The sequence below is a fragment of the Clupea harengus genome, chromosome 5, assembly GCF_900700415.2.
Source record: "Clupea harengus chromosome 5, Ch_v2.0.2, whole genome shotgun sequence".
NCBI classification, from domain to species: Eukaryota; Metazoa; Chordata; class Actinopteri; order Clupeiformes; family Clupeidae; genus Clupea; species Clupea harengus.
The window spans coordinates 30,863,284-30,886,075 of NC_045156.1; the positions used below are offsets into that span (position 1 = coordinate 30,863,284).

General features: G+C 40.8%; 1 protein-coding gene across 2 annotated transcripts in view; it reads left to right on the plus strand.

Moving 5' to 3' along the window:
* The first annotated feature begins 14,367 nt into the window (after positions 1-14,367).
* LOC105913228 (metabotropic glutamate receptor 7) overlaps positions 14,368-22,792 on the plus strand; it is a 146,925-nt gene continuing 138,500 nt past the window's right edge. The window contains exon 1 of one of the 2 annotated variants that reach the window (XM_031568542.2): positions 14,368-16,455. In XM_031568542.2, coding sequence (XP_031424402.1) covers positions 15,946-16,455 — 510 coding nt within the window. In that variant the 5' untranslated portion in view covers positions 14,368-15,945. The remainder of the gene's footprint in view (positions 16,456-22,792) is intronic. The other variant, XM_031568541.2, reaches the window with a different exon arrangement.

Sequence of the window (22,792 nt, forward strand, 5' to 3'; positions counted from 1 at the left end):
TCATGAGGAACTCCTTTTCGGCTTGGCGGTGTGTGGTGCTCTTTTTGTGCATTTCTATTTTTTTTTCAATGCCTTTTCTATAATTTGAAAAGCCACTGCATGGATCTGCCCACTTACCACCCGCTTTGGAGAACAGCCAGCAGCAAAAGCAATGCGCAGTTTGTCCTTTCGGGGAATACACCAGCCACTGTCGGTTGATAGACGAACAACCCACGGTGCGTTTGTACCACACTGTTTTAAATCGTCTGTTGTCCGAATTAAATGGGAAGTCATTGTATTCGTCATTCAGTCCTGGCTGACATGGCCCATGTTTTAGCAATACTCTTATTGTGTTGGTGGCAAGAGTCTTATTTCTAAAAAGGTAGGGATCTGTGGGGTACGACTCTGTTTAGTCTACAGGGGATGAGCAGACACCTGTAGACTGTGCTGGCTGCACAGGGTGTGCTGTGCGATCATTTAAGTTTGCAAGTTTCGTCAGACTCATACATTACCAGGCGAACCACAGTTAACATCCTCTGACTCTGACTGACAGTGTTGATCTGTGTCCCTTGTCTCTTTCGCATCCTCAACAACATCTCCCTGGACAGAGGGGGCCTCGTCTCTCTCAGCGCAGTCCGTAGATTTGAACAGCACCTCGCTAGCTTGCGCTTCATCCTCTGATGCATTTACGTTAGCAGCACCGGTCGATTTACAAAACATAGCTCGTCAGGGCATAACTAAACTTTACAGAATACTTCCTCCTCTGCTGCTCTTCTAACCTTTCTCTTTGTTTGCATGCACCAGATTTATATGTCCGCTTCATATTTGCACATCATATTTAATATTATTGTCGTTTAACATGGGTTACGGGAGCGGCGCTAACCATTACTGTAAATCACGTTAGTTTATCAACGTCTACGTCTACTGTATGCCTACGTCTACTACGTCTCTCTACGTCATGTAAACAAATTGAAAATGTATATATATTTAGTACAATTGACTACCCTACTGAAGCTCCGCGCTCGGTGGAAGAAGACGAGGCCTCTGAAGGAAGGGTATAGAAAGAAGGGTGGCCTCTGGGCGGCAACCTAACTAGGGGAAATATCCCATAGCTTAAGAAACCTGGAGTCATCGTCATGCAGATATGCAGGGAGACCACGGAGGACAGCAGCACGTCTGACATGGACATCAACTTGTTCCTTGAGTGTGATTGTTCCTTGGGATGCTAAAACATTATAGCCACAAAATATATATCGCAAGAATGAGCAGTCCACATGAGAGTTCTAAGATAATCCACTGTAATATCAATCATCCAAGAAGCATAACCAACTCACCTGGCGGTCATAAGTGCTGAAGAGCTGATCCAGAACTTTGGCTACTCTCCCTGTGCGTGCAGCTTTCTTCCTGAACAAGCTCTGAAGACGGGGGACATGTTGATCCAACTCGGCATAGAAGTGGTTCTTCAGGTTGATGTTTGTTATTCTGTGAAACTCGGCACAAATATGAAAAGACATGCCAAGATTGATGTAAATCTGAGTACGCCTGTCCAATTTATCACAGCCACACAAAAGAATTACAAATATACTAAGGAAAATATTGTCACCTGTGACTATTTTTAGGGCAGGCCAGCGTTCCTGGATGTCTCCAAGAGGTAGGTTGTCATTGATGACCTCTTTGCGTCGCAGGGCAAAGGTAGTCTGCATTAACTTTGCAATCAGGTGAAGGTCTTTGTCAGTCATCTTAACTCTTAACTGAGCCTCAACTGCTCAAGGCTTGCACCATCTTCCCCTCTTGGGAAATTAGGGAGGAAATTTGCTTCTGCTCTTTTTGCTCTTTTGATGTTAGTGTGGGGAGCTTGTTTGTCTGGGTTGTTCCTACTCCTCTTCCCAGAATTTACAGCTACCTCATGAAATCCTGCTCGACTCAACTTTGTGCGGTAGTTCCCCATCTTAAACTTTAAACTATTTTTCCAGCCATACCATCCTGTCCAGGATCCTGGCTCTTTTAGACACAGATGCCTAGTTACAAGTGCTTCCGCTACCATTGACACTTCATTGTCATTGGGGTATGCTTTGAAGCTATGCATTTTGGCTGCAAGGGTCTCTAGGATGTTGTGCTTTTGGCCCCTAGATAACTTCAGAGTTTTCCCTGTTCTCTCGTATGTGACATTTCCCTCACCCAGTGCGAGTTCTACCTCGTAGGAAAAAGTGGGCACTGGAAAAACATCTGGCCATCTCTCAGTTCTGTCTGGACTTATGGCATCACTCTCAGGCCTTACAACTTTTAGCACAGCCTTCTGTGGAAGTTCCTCAATGTCTACAAGGGAACATAACTGCCCGTCAAAGTCTGGATCTTGGTATGCTAAAGTCAAAGTCTAGCTTAAACTTATCTATCATCATGTTTTTTTTAGCTCATCCACAGATTCTGGACATGAAGCTAGTCATCTTTCTGATAATGTCTGGAGATATGTACATGCAGTAGGAAGTTTTGAGCTGCCATTTCCTATAAATAAAAAGAAGAGAAGAATGGATCTATGATCAACATTCAGCTTTGCAAAACAGAATCAGGCCAATTTCCAGATTTCTTTTTCATTTTGAATGAAAAACATGAATGGTTTGGATCAAGTATTACTGACCTAAAATGAGTAGTTAAAAAGAAAAAAAGATTTATGAGAGGTTTTAGGTAAATTTCCGTGTTGTGCACTGAATAGGCCTATTAATTTACATTTTAGTAACCAACATCAACATACCTGATTGAAGCCTCCGTATATCAGTCCATACTGTATATCAGCCAACGGCCTCAGTTTCAGCCTTAAGAGAAAGATATATTGCTACGTTTTCACAAAAGTACAATTATGGGAAGCATTTATCACTAATTAGTTCCCCAACATTACAGACATGCAGTCTCAGACCCCATAATACAAATCCAGGTCACCTGAAAGTTAATTTTCGTGTTGAAATGTTAAAAGGTGATGAGCAACATGGAAATGTAGGCCTAGCTAACCAGCATAGTACAAGCTAAGCTAAATTCCAAACGAAAACTGTAGGCTACGCCTCTGAGGCTGAGTAAGGTCCTTACTTATCCACAAAACAAAAAATCTTCCAATTGTCTTTTATCACTTATCAAATATGTACAGAAGGTTAGAGTTACTGATAGCCTTATTTGATAGACCTACATGAAAGTCAGGTTTAGCTACCACGTGTTACAGACCCCCGACACTAGACACTGACTAAGACAGTTATTTCCTTAACTTACAACCCTCCTTGACTTACAAAAATGTAGAACACACGTTAAACGTTATTACATAAAATGTACGTAAAACTTCTATGCCTTAAAGTACAGACGAAAAATTTACCCGCAGTCCGCCATTAATGTGAAATCTGTATGCCACATGTCCAGCCTTGAAGGCATGCTGCATGTAGCTATGCTGCATGTAGCTAAGTATGAGATGTATTTAAAAAAAACATCCACATTAATGTGGCGGATATAATATATAACGCTAAAGTTGGCTCAAATCACATTAAATGTAAAAATGCAGAAAATAACTCCTGAAACACTTATTGCACTAGATGCAGAAAATAGTAAAACACAGCAAATACTGTGCCAAAACGTACGTTAACTTAACGCTCAAACCCAGGATCAATGTAACGGCAGTCAGTGCAGTTACCACTGTGGGGAAAGTTGTTGCTGAACGTGTAGAAAATTCTGAATGCATAGAATTCCCGCGGCGAAATTGAAATAATAGGATAAGAATATTGCCTCTTTATTTTAAATATGTCGAAGTTTAGGCTACAAGCTTATTTTATGCCTTGTTGTCCAAAGCCAGCCGAAAACATGTGGAATATACATCTTAATAAGCTGCTCATCCATTTGAACAAACTGCTATCAGTGAATCTCTAACGATGAAAGAAACATTTTAATGTTTAATTATGGTTTGCGGTTCATTTCCGGAGAGTTTATACAGCTCCAGTCATTGTCCCAAAGCCTGACCGATAGCCCCAAGCTGACAAAGGTACTGAAATTACTACACCACTAATGAAAAGCTGATTTTTCTATGGGACTTACACAAACTTAAGTTAAGCAACTCTTTTTGTGGATGTTAAGATCCTTCAGAAGAGCATATAAACATATTCCTTATGACAGCCTGTAACAACACATTATCTTTTTTAACATAACATAGTATAACATGACATACACTCTGTATTAGTACTCTGAACATAATTTACATGTGTTAAACATATAATAACCTATACATATAATGATAACATGTAATAACCCTACTAAATATACAATACAGTATGCTAAACCTATAATAACCTATACATACTGTATAATACTAACATATATACATATAACACATAATACACATATAATAACCTATGCTAGTAAATCTACTAACCTACAGACAAATCCAGTGTGGGAGTTACTTGTAGTGCAATATCACTGATACAATATTACTGACAGTGCAAACAGTAAGTTGAAAGTGACAGTGTATGTAAGTGTAGTGCAAACAGTAAATTGAAAGTGACAGTGTATGTAAAGTGACGAGTGCGAAAGTGGCGATAGTGTATCAATGTCCATTTAGCAGCCTGATGGCCCTCAGGAAGTAACTGTTCTCCAGTCTGCGGGTACGAGACCTGATGCTACGGTACCGCCTGCCAGAAGGCTGAAGGCTGGATGGTAGCAGTCTTTTAAGATCCTGCCAGCTTTCCTGAGTGTTTGGTAGGTGTCCTGCAGGGCTGGGAGCTCCCTGCCGATGATGAACTCATTAGACCTGACCACACTACGTAGGACCTTGCGGTCCTTGGCTGTGCAGCTCCCATACCACACTGTGATGCAACCAGTCAGGATGCTCTCTATTGTGCATCTGTAGAAGTTGGTGAGGATGACTGAGTCCATGCCAAACTTCTTCAGTCTCCTCAGGAAGAAGAGGCGCTTCCGGGCCGCTTTGACCACCTTGTCCGTGTGCGCGGACCAGTCGAGGTCATTGCTGATGTTCCCCCCGAGGAACCTGAAGCAGCTGACCTTTTCCACTACGGAACCGTTGATGTACAGGGGTGCGTGCTCCTCCACCTGCCGTCTCCTGTAGTCCACAATCATCTCCTTTGTCTTGCTGATGTTGAGAGAGAGGTTATTATCCTGACACCATGGGTCCTGACACCATGTAGTCGGGGTATCAGCCTCCTCTCTCTAGGCTGACAGTTAAGCAGGAAACAAATGCTTCCTCAAGAAGCACTCCTGAGTAACATTAGTCTCCAAAAACCAAGGTATCGTCATACATTTTGGAGTGGAAAAGGATTAAATAATGATATTGTGCAAACAGTAATTGAGATACGGCCCAAAATGAATGAATGAATTGAATTATTTAGTAACTCTAATAATAATATAGGTGAAGGTATTTTTTCAGAAAAAAACTACATCTAAAAAGAATCCCATTGTCCATTCCTTCAATTCTGCAGACATTCCTATAGTACAGGATTATGGCTTTATTACAGCTGAGCCACAGGTTTCAAGCATGGCTGTGCAGACTGACTGCTGACTGCTCAAACGTCTCTATTCCATGGTAATAGGACCCCATGTTTCAATGATTCATTAATGTCTAGGTTATATTATTAAAACTTAAACCCGTATAGGGCTGGTCTCTAGCTGCTCCATATTATATGTTCTGTGCATGGCGTGTAACATGATGTCAAATATAAGTGGAAAGGTTAAGGTGAAAAACTTTTTTTTTTAATGGTAATTATAATAATAATAATAATTATTATTATTATTATCTTTTAATATTTATCTTTACAATATTGTTCTAATGTTTTGTAAGTTGCTCTTGACAAAACCTAAATACCTTAACCATAACCAAAATATCTTGGATATCCACTTACAGAACAAATGACTGATGATGAAGATATGTGTGATGCTGCGTGATGTGTGCATCATGTACAGACGGAGTGAAGATGTCTCTGTTCAGAGCATATTGTACACCACTATATATTGCACACTTGAGGTCAAACTACAGAAAAGCAAACTAGTAATAGATTATAATGATATGAAAATATTACTTATGAGACCTAGATGGTGTTGTGCAAGTGAAATGCTTGTGACTGTTTTAAGAAATCTCATGTATAAATATATTTACTGGCTTAATGAATCTGGAAATGAAATCATCTTGGGCTTATCAAAAGTGTAGTTCGTACTACCCGCCATTAATTCCAGTTGTGGAGACATTGGTACAGCTGTCTCTTTCCAAGACACTGATTTTATAATTTTTCTTAAACTATTATTGTGCTTTTGTATAATCTGTATTTTTGCACATATGTAATTGTGTACGTTCTTTATTCTATGTGATGTTTTGTCTTTTATCTTTGTGAATGATTGCTATTTTTTTTTTTTACGTAAAAGTGTCCTTGTACATTCCTGTCCTTTGGAAAATAACTGCAGCAGTTATTCCTTGAACTCACTAGTTCTCAGTGTTTTTTATAGTTGGTAGCCATAGAACATTATTCTAGTTGACAAGGACATTTATGGTCACAATTTGTTGAATGTTATAAGCCGCACTCTCCATGTTCCTGGATAATGGAACGTCACTTCAAAACCCTAATATGTATTTGGAGACAGCACTTTAGCTGATTTATCTTTTGTGTTGTCTGTGTTCAGGTATACATTAATAACCTCGTGTCAGCCTCTCAAGATTGTATGTGAGTCTGAAGGAGTGGGGGAAAGCTTTCATTTTTAACCTATCTCATGAATAAATGATTGTTCCAAAGCTTGTTTTTTTCCAGTAACATGTCTCGACGGACTTCAAGGAAAATTCCCTGAGACATCACTTAAGCATTACTGTGTCAAGGGCTTTTGAATCAGGCCATTTAAAAAATGTAACATTTTGTTTGTGCTTTGTTTCAAACAGTGATACTGTTTTCAAATATGAATCTAGACTTCAGTTATGATCAATTTAAGAAAAGGGATAAACAGCTGCCCACAAAGATGCTCTACATGAGTACCATGCTCATGATCTGCCAAAGAGTCCTCCGCCATGGACACACATCATTTAATACACTAGCCTGAACAGAGAAGACCTAGTAGCTGTGATCAAACCAGAGTCATTTAATACACTAGCCTGAACAGAGAAGACCTAGTAGCTGTGATCAAACCAGCAATTGGCATTTCACTATTTCTTGCTGACTGTGCATTCATCCAACTCTAACTAATTTGGCCTATTATAATTATTGATATGATGGCAAACATCATCATAGAACTGTCAACGCAGGAATGAATTGTGCCCGCCATTGTAGGAGCCTAAATGCAGAAAATGATTTTAGTTCATTATTAAGATAAATATGATTCATAATTTCATGATTTAAATATGTTAAGGAGGACTTTTATTTTGATATGGGGTTCTGGGAAAATATTAGAAAGACAGAAGGAAGATTGGAGCGAAATAGTTTTTTGACCTCTCTAGCGCCCTCTATACTTAGATAGATTATATACTTTATGGATAACCCTTTTTGTGTGTAATGTCGATTCAAATCATTTCAAGTAAACAGTTTATATACAAGAAGTGGACTTGTGGAATCTATTCAAGTGCTTTGTGGAAGGAGAAGCTAAGTCGAGCGTCAAGCTAAAGCTGCAAACATAGGAACCTAGGAAACTACAGCCATCATAGGCACTTTACTGACTAAAAAAGTACTGATTTGAATCCCGTGGTTGTATGAGTAGCTCTGTGATTGTGACTCCAGACGACCTACAGCATGTAAATGAAGGATATCCCTCTGCAGTCTTTTTTGAGAAGACACTTTTGATTATGCAGCATTTTTATTCCAGATGCTGAGGCTAAATGAAGGCCTGAATCTAGTGTTTTACAATGAAAAGAAATGTACCCAGAGAAGCTTCTTAAAGCAAATGAATAGCCGTACATCTACAAACACACAACACAGTTAATTATAAGAGAAAGTAACTGTGCTGTGTTTGTGTGTGTGTGGGCCTCAGTGTTGTGTGGCGTTGAACACACATTTTCAGTCACTAAAAGGAATATGTGGGTCAGGTTGTTTAATAATAATAATAATAATAATACATTTTATTTCACAGCGCCTTTCATGTCACTCAAGGACGCTTTACAATTTAAAACAGGAGCAAACAAATAACAAAACAATTAAAATTAAAAGTGCAAGTAAAAACATCATGGCAACTACAGTGAGAATGCAATCCTGAAAAGGTGGGTTTTGAGAGAGGATTTGTTTGTTTGTTTGTCAAGTTTGTTGACTAAAGGCAGGTTCAGGAGATCAAGGTGCCAGTTTAGAAATGAGCATTTAATTGGCATGTCACACACAACTTAAATACAACATTATGAAATGTATTTAAATGAAGTATAGTGGAAAGGAAAGTGATTCAAAATATCAACATTTCTTCCTCACATAACCCTCATAACTATATACCAATGTAGAGGAGACAGAAAAAAAGTCCTGCTTTGCCACTTGGCAGTCATCTTGGTAATGGCCATTGAACTCCAAAAAGGAGATTAAAAGTACATAGCTGGAATCAGTGTCTGAATGACATTACTGTCACAATATATCTCTATATTGTATTTGAGAGAAAAACCAGTAAAAGCAATGTTCTCATTTTTGATCAGCCCACCCAAACATGCATCTTGTCTGCCCAATCAAAAGTGTTTTTTCAGCCAATGAAAAAATAGCACAGAAAACACCAGTAGCGTTTCTAACTTCTGATTGAGTGGGCCGTCTCCAGCCCTCTCCCAAGGTCTCCCACCGTCCACTCCCTCTTCTGGTTGTGTTCATCTCCGAAGCAGACCTGTCTGCTGCTCAGAATGTCTCTCTGAGATTGCCGAGGGGGAGGGCTGTTGCTATGACAACTATAAACTCTGATGGCTCAGATTGCGCACACACACACACAGGGCAAGGCAAAGCAAGTAAAAGCACAAACAAGGTCCTAATGCTCATAGAAATCACACACTCCACCTCAAATAACCTTGCTCTAAGTTGTGTGGATCAAATGAGTGTAATAAAAAGATTAGTTTAATTGGATTCGTTTTTTTGTTTTACTTTGCTAACTAACATGAGGAGATGCTTCGCACCAGATTTAGTCACTATGAATTTCCATCAGCAGTCCATTTGCATCAATTCAAATGTTTTAGATGAAGGGAGAATGATACACTGCAGAGATTAGAGTGTGGAAATGGACCAGAAATTAGTTAGCATTTGTTAAAATTTCAACACTGGTTCCAAAAAAAAAAAAAACTATATGAAAATGAATGGATTTTTGCAAAATCTGAGAAAATAAGAGTGTCAGAGTGAAACAACAGCTTTAGAAAAACTAGGAAGTTTGGTGAGTTCAAATATAGTTATAAGTCTGCCTTTTGTACCAAACTGTTTTCTTGTCTAGTAAAAAATAAAGATGTTTCTACCAAAATGCTAAAACAGATGGACTACATCATGTGGCTTGCCATGTGTGACTCTAGAGTAGAATCCATGGTTACAGGTAAGCCTATCGTTACAGCTTTAGGGGGGGTTGAGTGACTGTGTGTGGTCCGTGTTATGTGTCATGCTGTTGCTTTATTTGGTTTGTGTGTAGTTTTGCCGTGTCTTTGATTACGACCACTCATTGTCAGAGCTCTGCTGGGCACCGCTCCCCTTGACTGGTGCGCCTAACGAACATCTGATGGCACGGTGCAGGTGGTGATGGTTATGGCTCTGATTGACACCCTTCTTAAAAGGAGCAGCCAACAGTCTGGTAGCTCTTATGTCCTCGTCTCTTCTAGTTGTGCTCCGTTGATGATGCCTCTATGTATGCCAAATTCCAACACCTTCTGCAAAGACAGACTTCTTCAGGAAGTAAAGGTTAATTCTCATGTTCTCAAGAATTGTAAAGAATACATTTACACTAAGAATATGACTGCCGAAGGGTTATTTTGAAAGGATTGTATCAAGCTGAAGGGTCATTTTGAGGAATCGAAGATGGAGTTGGATTCCCTTAAAGAACAGGACGTCCAGGTGACCACCTCGAAGGAGATGGCGGCAAAATTTCAATTGGAATCAGATTCAATCAGTTTTTGAATTTTATAGGCGCAGTCTCTGAACTTTTTCATCGCACTTCATACATTCTAGTCCAAAATAAATGACAAGCTACAATCATGTTTCAACAAATCTAATTGATTGGAAGACCGGAAGAAGCTCTACGGTTTGTTTCTTGATAACTGTCCAGAACCCACGACGAACTTTCACAAATTAACTTTGGCCTGCTCTGCCTTCTTAGTGCCCTTAATCACAGCTCGCTTTACCGCTTGTGCAACAGTGCGCGTACGCTGTCGTTTCCGTCGTCAAAATATGGCCGTACGTCTGGTTTCACAAATGCCACAACAATACACTTTGAGTAGGAAGGGCATTCTTGATATCATTCAACAATTTCCCATTCCGAGCTCTACCCCAGCTCACAGCTCACTCTACCCCAGCTCACAGCTCACTCTACCCCAGCTCACTCTACCCCAAATCACTCTACCCCAGCTCACAGCTCACTCTACCCCAGCTCACTCTACCCCAGCTCACAGCTCACTCTACCCCAGCTCACAGCTCACTCTACCCCAGCTCACAGCTCACTCTACCCCAGCTCACTCTACCCCAGCTCACTCTACCCCAGCTCACTCTGCACTCTACCCCAGCTCACAGCTCACTCTACCCCAGCTCACAGCTCACTCTACCCCCAGCTCACTCTACCCCAGCTCACTCTACCCCAGCTCACAGCTCACTCTACCCCAGCTCACAGCTCACTCTACCCCAGCAGCTCACAGCTCACTCTACCCCAGCTCACTCTACCCCAGCTCACAGCGTCAACTCTACCCCAGCTCACTCTACCCCAGCTCACCAGCTCAGCTCTACCCCAAGCTTTCACAGCTCACTCTACCCCAGCTCACAGCTCACTCTACCCAGCAGCTCACTCTACCCCAGCTCACTCTGCACTCTACCCAGCTCACAGCTCACTCTACCCCAAATCACTCTACCCCAGCTCACAGCTCACTCTACCCCAGCTCACTCTACCCCAGCTCACAGCTCACTCTACCCCAGCTCACTCTACCCCAGCTCACAGCTCACTCTACCCCAGCTCACTCTACCCCAGCTCACAGCACTCTACCCCAGCTCACAGCTCACTCTACCCCAGCTCACAGCTCACTCTACCCCAGCTCACAGCTCACTCTACCCCAGCTCACAGCTCATTCTACCCCAGCTCACTCTACCCCAGCTCACTCTACCCCAGCTCACAGCTCACTCTACCCCAGCAGCTCACTCTACCCCAGCTCACAGCTCACTCTACCCCAGCTCACAGCTCACTCTACCCCAGCTCACTCTACCCCAGCTCACAGCTCACTCTACCCCAGCTCACAGCTCACTCTACCCCAGCTCACAGCTCACTCTACCCCAGCTCACTCTACCCCAGCTCACTCTACCCCAGCTCACTCTACCCAGCAGCTCACAGCTCACTCTACCCCAGCTCACTCTACCCCAGCTCACAGCTCACTCTACCCCAGCTCACTCTACCCCAGCTCACTCTACCCCAGCAGCTCACTCTACCCCAGCTCACAGCTCACTCTACCCCAGCTCACTCTGCACTCTACCCCAGCTCACAGCTCACTCTACCCCAGCTCACTCTACCCCAGCTCACTCTGCACATGTCTGGCTTCCCCTTCTCTCCCACACAAAATCAATTCTGTTGTTCATGTCCTGGAAAGAGTTAACCTTAGCTCGTTTACTCTCAAACGAGCCAATGACTTTTTGTCTGTATGTGTAGCAAACCTGGTTCAAACTAGGAAAATGTTTTAATGAGCTAATACCCATTTTAAGAGCCATCCTTTGTGTCCTGTAGACATGACCCAAAATGAAAGACCTGTAAGTCCAGACGTTGGTTGGGACAGATACAGATAATATAACAACAGTTTTACTTACTTCAGGCCTTAAATTATCTTTTATTGTCTGTTAAAGTTATGCACATATTTGAGTGATTTAAAAATGTTCTAAACTTTGTGCAGACCTTTTGTATTCTGTAAAGCGTACCTCTTTTTGTCAGGTGATGGCATACCCATGTTGACCCACATTTCTATTGTAAAATCTAGCTGTAACAATTGACTTTCCTACTTTTATTCACAGAAGTTTAAGTCTAAAAGAACAATACGTTAACTCTTGGTAATCAGGGTAATTTAGATGCCAAGGCAATACTACTTCACTGAACTTCCAAATTCCTAAAACCATACCTGGGCAATGTGTGCAGCATGGCTAGAAGCACTGGGGAATACAATTGCCATGCAATAGGCACGCCACTTCTCCACTGCCCAAACACAACTCGTCTGCCCACATGTGCCTCTACAGTCCAATCGAAGTCTGCATCTTTTATGAGAATGCGTGCACACATCAGTTCAGTGGTACAGTGGTAGAGAAGTTGTTTAGTAATCAGAAGGTTGCTAGTTCGATTCCCTGTCGAAGCGTCCTTGAGCAAGACACTGAACCCCTAATTGCTCCTGATGTGCAGTGTGCCATCAGTGAAAATGTAAAATGTGTATACATTGTAAGTCGCACATATGTAAGTCGCTTTGGATAAAAGCGTCTGCTAAATGTAAAGTTTAGCTTCTGTAGCTTAGCGTGCCATATGACCGCAATCTTAGGAAGGAGCCCATCGGGAGCAGGAGCCTTCAGAACAGCAGCGGCCTGTGCCTTATTATCTGAATCCCATCAGCAGATGGCTGATGATGACCTAGGAATGGAGCAGCATTTGTCTTCATTGAGCTGCTGCCCTGTGACTTTCAGGCATTGTATGACTGCATTTTAGTCATTTCTTGTGCACTTCTGTGTTACGCCCGTGTGTGACGACCTCAACTAGGTAGTTCTTTAGACCTGGCAGTCCTTGTAGAATAGTTATCCTCACAGATGGAGCAAAGGCAACCCTGTGTGGAACGCTGCAAACACGTCATTTGTAAGAGAAGCGTAAGTGTAATTACCGTGGTCAGGTGACAGTTTGCATAGTGGAGAGGCACTTGGTGGTTAGGTGCTTGCATGGTGTATTGTAGATAACACTATGGAACCCCTCCGTGTGTGGGTACCTACTCAACCAGGTGTGGAAGCGTGTAGCAGTCGGTTATGGCGGGGGGGTGTTTCCCATGCAATGACAACGGGAAACGTACCCATTTGGCTCTCGCAGATCCGGTCAGTTTCTGTGTGTAACAACACTAGGATAGACCCCCATGTACACACACATCTTTGTGTTCCATGACATCAGCAGCAAGTGGTAAGTGGCAAGTGGCGACAGTGGTACAGGAGGTAGAGAAGTCGGTTAGTAATCAGAAGGTTGCTAGTTCGATTCCCTGTCGAAGCGTCCTTGAGCAAGACACTGAACCCCTAATTGCTCCTGATGTGCAGTGTGCCATCAGTGTAAATGTAAAAATGTGTATACATCCTTGTAAGTCGCTTTGGATAAAAGCGTCTGCTAAATGACTAAATGTAAATGTAAGTAGTTTCAGTTCATCATCAAACATGAGTTCTCATGGACAGAGGGAAATGGCACAGTTTCTGACTCGTCAATGGCAGTGTGGTGCCCAAAAGGGGGAGTGAACATGCAATAGAATACTGAATACTACCATTTACATTACATTTAGCAGACGCTTTTATCCAAAGCGACTTACGTATGTGCGACTTACAAAGTATACACATTTTACATTTACACTGATGGCACACTGCATCAGGAGCAATTAGGGGTTCAGTGTCTTGCTCAAGGACGCTTCGACAGGGAATCGAACTAGCAACCTTCTGATTACTAAACGACTTCTCTACCTACTGTACCACTGTCGCTACCACATAGTAGTCATTGATTGAAAAAACGGTATGAAGACATAACCGTTTGCAAGGTTTTGCATCCCCAAACCAATTTACCCCTTTTTTTCTGCTTAAAGAGTGCTTGTTATATGTGTACCCCTGTGTTGAGATATTGCCTTCCAGTCTAGTATTGTTGTTACGGACACATCCTTACAAATAAAATAAATTATTATTATTATTATTATTATTATCCTTACACTTCTACTTTTTCTAAAGGAAGAGGACCTTGAATGTTTCATGGTGTCTGATACGGAACTGATCCTGCCATGTTTACACCCTGGATTTAAAGATGCTACCTATAAAGATTATTCTTTGATTCTTGATTACGACAGCAAACATAAATTAAATTCTCATGCTATTTAATGAATAATTTTTCTCCCTCCACTATTCCATTCTTTTTGAGTGCTGTATTGATTCCATTTGTGATGCTGTGGGAATTCTTACTGACAGTGTCTGACAGTCTCATGTGAATACTAAGGAAACCTAAGAGTCAGAGTGAAACCACTCGTGATGTCCCCATATGGATTATCTGAAAGCTTTCTGTTTGTATTGCACTCACTGGGTAGTACCCATTACGGCAACATTCTCGGGAATCATTTCGTCGCACAAGATAATATGAGTCATCACCAGGCACTGACGGAATTGACACGTTTCTTGTCAGTTGCACAGGCTAGAATTACAATGCGTGGATTGTTTCTTGGCGCATGGTGTACATTTTGAAATCTTTGGAGCGGACCTCCTTAAATCGTCTTGGATTAACGGATTAAAAGGCGTCAATAAATATTTACCGCAACCGTGAAAAAAAAAAAAAAAGATATCAGCATTCATTAGGACACTGTATTTAATGTTCATGGTGTTTTGACATTCGTGCACGCACGCGCGTACACACTTGCCAACACTTCTACAAACACTTCTTCAATGTTTGAAGCTGTGTTTTTACTAAATGGGATATGTCGATAAGATAGGCTATAATGTGATAAAGTGCGCTGTATTTCCCATAAACTCTTCTCTAATTTAACATCCAAAGGGATTTAACACGGAGGAAAAGAATGGTGTGCCAGGGTGTTTTTACCTCCAGTTTATTTTTTAAGAGATTTTAAATCACACAGGTAGGCAGAGATAGGCGGAGACTGACTTGCCTCACTAAGAATGCGCTTTGACCAGATGTATGGCGTCTGTTATTTTTTCAATGTTAAATGTAGACCTAGTCACTTTTAATCCATATAAGAGGGCCGTTCAGTGGTAATTTTCAACTAAATGCTATTCTGTGATAAGGCAGCCTCTAAGTATTGCCACAGAGCCGAGCCTACATTGAGCTATTTGACAAATGCACGTTCGATTCGGGGTGGAGTGAGGGGAGGCGTCACTGCTTCCATTTCAGCTCGTGGGAAGATACATGTTTTGTCTTAGCTTCTCTCCGTCGTTGATGGGATTCGGAAGACTGGAAGGTACAATTTGGGATTTTTTCCTCGTGCGATGGAGGAATTGCTACCTTACCAAACAGTAAAGTTGGTTTAGATGAACACGTCCCCTGAGCTCGTCTGATTCATCGCGAAGCCAATTGGATTCAGTTTGATTTTACTTAATGTCATTGCATTTTATTTTACATACAACTTTTTGTCTAAATTGGATTTGTGTTGATGTTAACCTCCATTTCAGTGACTTATGCAGAAATAGGTAACGAGTGGAGCAGTATGACATCAGTGTAGGGGGAGCACAACGTAGCCTATTTTGTGCCGTGGATGTCGACGCGCTTTTTTGTGCTGTACAGATGCACCTCTTTTAGAGTTCAGTGGGATTTCTTGGGAGTTCCTCTTCCTGTTCTCAACACTTGGAGACCACACATTCGCAATGGTTCTTTGAGCAACAAGCGACGCGTGCGGTAAGATGCTGGGATCCATTGCGCACATGCTGAGTGAATAACGCATTCTCGCATTCTTTGGTATTCTGATACATTTTCCTGTAGGCTATTTTTGTCCACACCTGCGAAAACTTGGGGGCAATGGATTTTATTTTTAATATATCGGATTGTATTCGCATACAATTGTTCTGAAGTGCCTTCGCTACATTTTGAGCGGATCTAAGTCAAACGGTGGCAGGGTGGGAGATGATGGCCACAAACGGTCTCTTACAGCTGAAGCCCTACTTTAGGTTGCAAGTGTTCTGCATGGTGAAAGCGTTTGTGGGTTTGACACTTTCGCAAGAGATCTATGCACCGCACTCGATAAGAATCGAAGGGGATTTGACCCTGGGTGGCCTTTTTCCCGTTCACGCTCGCGGACTCCCCGGGGAACCGTGCGGTGATATCAAAAAGGAGAATGGAATCCACAGGCTGGAGGCGATGCTGTACGCTTTGGACCAAATCAACATCGATGAGGAGCTCTTGCCCAATATCACGTTAGGTGCACGGATATTAGATACGTGTTCGAGGGACACCTACGCGCTGGAACAGTCTCTGACGTTCGTGCAGGCGCTTATACAAAAGGACACGTCGGATGTGCGATGCACCAATGGAGAACCTCCAGTATTTGTCAAACCCGAAAAAGTTGTCGGAGTCATAGGGGCCTCCGCAAGTTCTGTGTCGATAATGGTGGCAAACATTTTGCGCCTGTTTCAGGTAAGCATCCACTGTATGCATTTGTAAGTCACAATGACCTAGTGTGTAAGTAACCACCTGCAGTAGGCTACATGAACATGGGACTGTGTAAAGACGTTATATCCATGGTTTAACTCCCCAAATATCCATGTAGATGGTTGTAACAGCACAATAGCTAAAACAATACGCCTTCGCTAGATACTATACACATGTACGATTCTGAATAATGCCTTGACAACAACGGAGGCGTAACCTTGTTCACTCATCGTTGAAAAGTGACGGGTTCAACCAAGCCTGCTCGTCCCAATCAGTGACCAAGGAAGGACTGAAAAGACGCACCTGCAAAAGAGCTTTTAGTCACGTTGTAGTGCTGAGAGAATGCTGAGCTCATTTCGCGCTCTGTATGAGCATTGTCGCTCTGCAGGAAAGAAAGAAGAAAGGTGGAGTTAAAAATGCGATCTTTTCCACATCTCGGGTGCAGAGACGACATTTAGTTTGCATGACATTTTCAGGAACAACCTGTTCAGTGAAGAAGCCATAATTAGACAATATATTCAGTGTAAAGATCTGCTCTGTCGCTAACCTAATGCTTAGAGAATGGAAACTATCACACCTACATTATTCTACAGCACTGCATCAGTGCTTATTCAAGATTACTTGAATTGTGTAAAAAAAATCCATGCCCTCTTGGTGTAAAACAGCACTCATGTAACATAGTATCCATGGCAGCGCATTTCGTCTCAGAATACTGGCACATTGTGGAATGCTTCTTAGTTGGTGTTCATTGCACCATTGTACGGAAAGTGGAAAATCTGAATCGGATTCCTTTAAATGACGTTTTTTCCTAGTTGTGTTGTAATCTCTGCTTGATAATGTGATTACCTATATTTCAATGAATTATTTTTTGGTAGTTCTTCTACTTTATCTTGGTTGATAAAGAAACGATGATGAGATTTTTCACACAGGAAATGCTTTAGTCTCCATTCATGGCTTCCACCACATCACTGGGTTGTATCATAGGAAATAGGACATTTCTTTTAAATGATAATTTCTTTAGCAGGAAAACAATTTACACATGACTTTTATTTGGCTTTTATACAATCGTCAGGTTAATTTATACATGAAGTGCAAGTGATTACGTGCATACTGTCTCCAAGGAATGAAGCCGATGTCCAGCATTTCATCAAATTCTTTATATTACAATGTACCTATTGCAACATCGAGCTGTGTTGAGGTTAATGCAAAGGTTCATGTGTAAATCTAGTGTGCAGGAGACATTAATCTGAACACCTATACAAAGAAACATCATTATAATGATCAGGCATGTCAATGTTGCAAGGCACATGTCAGCTACTGTATATATATTCTAAAGGTTCCATTATCAATACTGTACCTCCACTCTGAAAACCTGAAGTGCTGCATAATCTTAAGTGGAACCTTTTTGAATTGTAGTACTGTGCAAACACCAAACTAAATAGCTCTTACTAGCTCCAAATCATATGTCATGACATCACCTGTTGTATCGCCAGTCTCATACCAGTCGCTGACTCAGTTTGCAAGCCACCTTTTCAACAATAGTTTTACTTTTCTATCTCAATGTCTTCTGTTCCCTATTTTTTTTATTATTTATTTGTTCTTATAGTGGTTCTTGTTTCTTTGAGAGAACCTATGTGGCTTGTGTGGGTGTCGGGAAGACTGCAGTGGGGAATGCCAAGATGGTGGGGGAAGGGACTTCAACTGTCTCTCTAATTATAAGCCTAGAGACACTCAGCACAACAAACCAAAGAAATCCTTTCCTCAGTTCTTCAGTGCTTCTGCATGTTTCTTGGTATTTTCATGATTAGAGACATATTGATATTTAGACTAACAACCACAGTTAACCGTGAGTGAAGTTGCACTAAATCTGTTTCATTTGAGTATTACAGTGATCTTTGTGTATATAATATAGGCACATTCCAAATCCATTTATGCTGGGTTTTTTTTCATTTGAAATTGTATGAGTCACAATCACAATGGGCAATCGAAAATACATGTTTCTAAGCAACTGGTTGATCAAAACTTCTCTCTTGATGAAAATAGTATCTATTATTTTTCAGTTGTCTGGACCACATAATTATGTGTTGAGTCGTACAGTGCTAGTTCACCCATTGCTTTCTTATCTTAGACTACAACCCTGTAGTAGTATTCATATATACAGGTTCTGTATCTGCCAACATTCAATACAATCAACAATATCTGATTTCACATGATCTAGGGGCTCAGCCAGGAATTTTTCATATAGTCTTTAACACTGCTGGATAACCAAGAAGAGAAAAATGATCTGCTCACACAGAAATAAGGGTGCCAAGTGAGATGCTGTTATATGTGGGACTAGGCAGTTTTAAGGGCATGTCCTTTGTCTGTGAGGTGTATAGTAGGCGTTCCTCAGTGTCTCCAGGGAACACACAGAATAGAGAAGAGTGCTAATCTTTGAATGACTTTGCACATCAAGTATTAGCAGTAACATCAATGTAAGTAGCAAAGATATGCATACCACTTGACTTTAAACAGGACTCTATACGTGCCAGCATTCAATATTCAGTACATCATTTGGAGGGCAATAATGATTGGGGTAGTGCTTCAACTTCATGACACCATCATTGTCTTTCTTGAGAAGGCTGTGTCCGGGTCACTGATACTGCTCTAGTTTGGAGAGCTTGTTTTGATAGCTTCTTAACATTTAGCTAGAATTTGTCTTAAATGCCACCTCCAAATGTGTTTGGAGACTGCGGTTTGCCACAAAGGTTGCTTAGTTGTATTTCCAAAAAAAAAATCTGTTTTAAATGGGAATATCATTTTCTCTGCATCATAGTATCAGGCACGTTCTATTTGAGAAAATGATTATTCATGAAGGTTATTCAAAATACATACACTACACCCTAAACTAGTAGCAATTAACAGCATAATTCAGCAGCAATACCAGTTGGCAGATGTTGACATTTCAGAATCAGAATCAGAATCATCTTTATTGGCCAAGTACATTTCCACATACAAGACAATTTTTCCTGGGTTTAATTGCTCTCAATGTACTTAAACTGAAAAATATGCAATTTCAGGACAGACAAACAACTCAACATACAATGATTTATTCATTTCTGATTGGACAAGAGGCATTCTATGAGTGAAATCTTCAGCACTAGTAATCCCTCCGTGTTTGAAACGCTTTTACAGTTAACCTCTATGACATCAGCATTCCATTATTTTTCTTCAAATGCAAGAGAGCGCAGAATGGCATGCAATGAATCTTGTAACGTTCCATTTGACAGTTTCCAGCCTCTGGCCCTCATGCCTATAGCTGAATCAGAGCCGTGGGGATATATCCTTTACCAACCCTACTCTCAGTTGTCCCAGCTTTGTAGGCATTGCTAGCACTGGCACTGCTAGTCCACATTTTCAATGAGTTCCAGACAGTAACCTCACATCATATTAGTGCCAAAATCAAGCCTATCCATGATAGTGTGGCTTTCCCTACACACAGTGTCCTAAACAAACAGGGTAAGAGAACTGAGTTTGCGTTTGCCATTTGGAATTTGTCATTGGGAATATTTTGGGGGTGCTTTGTCAGGCAAGTGAATCGTTGAACTGGGAAAAAGTCTGTTTCTGAGTAGTGAAATACTAATGAATGAAGGACCATTTATAGTCAAATGACACATAATGTAGGCAAGTGTAGAAGCACAATTTCTTTGATAATCAAATGCATACTTCACTATATCCTTCAGTCGTTTTACTATTTGATAATCAAATGCATACTTCACTATATCCTTCAGTCATTTTACTATTTGATAATCAAATGCATACTTACATACACTATATCCTTCAGTCGTTTAACTGTTTGATAATCAAATGCATACTTCACTATATCCTTCAGGCGTTTTACTGTTTGATAATCAAATGCATACTTCACTATATCCTTCAGTCATTTTACTATTTGCTATTGCTTTGCGTACTGAACCTGTACTGTACACAACTCTGGGTCCAGTCGCGTCATTAAGTACCATTTTACAGAGGTTATGTAACCAACACATGGCATGGCAGTCAGACTGTCATAGATTCTTATAACAGATCATTTCTAATTATAGAACAGGGTCATCTATGATCATAAGAAATGTTAGTCATTTTCAAATTTTCACTCTAGAAATTCATAACTTTTTTCATTATTTGTTTCAATGTTTATTATAGTGGCTTATTAGTATGTGATGTGACAGGTGACAGGCTGTGACGGTGTGGAGCCTACAACATAATTAGAACTGCTCTGATAATTGTCCTAACTGATATTACCATGACACATAAGCATTAACTGTTCTGAGTAATGGCAGGATGTGGTCTCTGCCATAATATGCTTCTGTCAGTCTTTTAATTGAGGGTCGAGGGACTGGATGTGGTATCATCCACACACTGCAATGGAATTTCAGATGCCTGGCTGATTATAGCTTAGATTAGAGGTACATCTGGGAATAATGTCAACTGACCCTAGCATCACCCTGGGTCAGTGTTGGTCTTGCAAAAGGGTTGAAAGCAAAGTGGCATTACATAAACAGGAGTTACACCCTGTATATCGGACCTAACGGTACACAATTAAAATGGGCTTCATGCCATCAAGACATTCAGCCATTTTGACTCCTTTCAAAGTGAAAATGAAAGTTAGTCTCAGCCGTGCAGTCCTGTTTACTGATGTTTGCCACCAATCTCTTTCTGACTAGTAGAAGCTGCTCTGAATCCATAGTCTCAGAGTAATGGCTTAAAGATTGTGTTTACATAGCTATTAGACCCGAATATTTTTCCATCAAAAGGGATTTCAAAGGTGTAAGGCAGATATTTCAGTTGACTTGGCAATGGGATAGTTCAATCATTCCGCCCCATACGGAGAAAAACATCTTTAAAAGCATGTAGGAATCACACTTGTCGTGTAAAATAAAGAAGCTTGCATATACATTTTATACTAAAATGGCAGAATGCTCTTCAAGGTAGATCATATCTAAATAACATATCAAAGAGGTGATATACTTTAAATGCATTAAGTACATGAAATTCTGCAGGAACCTATACAACCTATAGAATTTACATACAGCTGCCTAGGATTAGTATATATACGCCACATAATAATAATAATAATAATAATAATAATGTGTACTACATGTGAACATACATTTACAGCTGTACATGGATCTCATTCAGTTTCTGTGTGACTGTATAAGAAAGGGATCATACATACTGTATGTGTTAACACGGTGTTATCATATAAACTATATCAATTGAACGGGAATTCACTGATAAAATCATATGGAGACTTTTTCCATATGGGCACTCGAGGTGGTTACGTGCCATTCTGATCAGGCTATGGATTAATGTAATGTTAGGCCACAAGGTCATCTTTACATTTTCGTTCTCAAATAATCCAATCATTCCTCACTGTATTGACAAGCACTTGACAGTCATGTAATGAATAAAAGACGATGAGAGAAAGACGAAAGAGTAATTTTAAATTCTCATGAAATATCTCCAGAAAGACCACAGATGAGAGAGGATCCCAATGCAAAACTGATCCCGAGCCAGTCCTTTGGGATTCTCACATGATGAGTGTGTTGCTGTGTTGTGTAGTCTTATCTGATATGAGTGCGTGATGACTGCCAAACCAGATGTCTGGCCTGGCCACAAGGCTATCGGCATCACATGACAGAGAGTCCTGAGCGACCTGTAGGTTAGTTCTGCATGGATAACCTTATCACCTTGGCTGCAACCCCCATCTTATCTCCACAGCTGTCTCCTCCTGAGCTTCTGGACATGTTTACCTCCCTCCACTGTCCTTGGAGGCTCTCTATAGCCAGATTCCCCCACCCATAAATCACTGCCAGAAGAACATTCACATATCAGAGCAACAAAAGACACTAGACAATATGAGACTATCCTCACTGTGAAACGTATATTCAACTAAAACAGTACACAATATGAGACTATCCTCACTGTGAAATATATATTCGACTAAAACAGTAGACAATATGAGACTATCCTCGCTGTCTAATGTATATTCAACTAAAACAGTAGACAATATGAGACTATCCTCGCGGTGAAATGTATATTCAACTAAAACAGTAGACAATATGAGACTATCCTCGCTGTGTAATGTATATTCGACTAAAACAGTACACAATATGAGACTATCCTCACTGTGTAATATATATTCAACTAAAACAGTACACAATATGAGACTATCCTTGCTGTCTAATGTATATTCAACTAAAACATTAGACAATATAAGACTATCTTCACTGTCTAATGTATATTCAACTAAAAGCACAGAGGAATGTTCTTTATTTTCTAT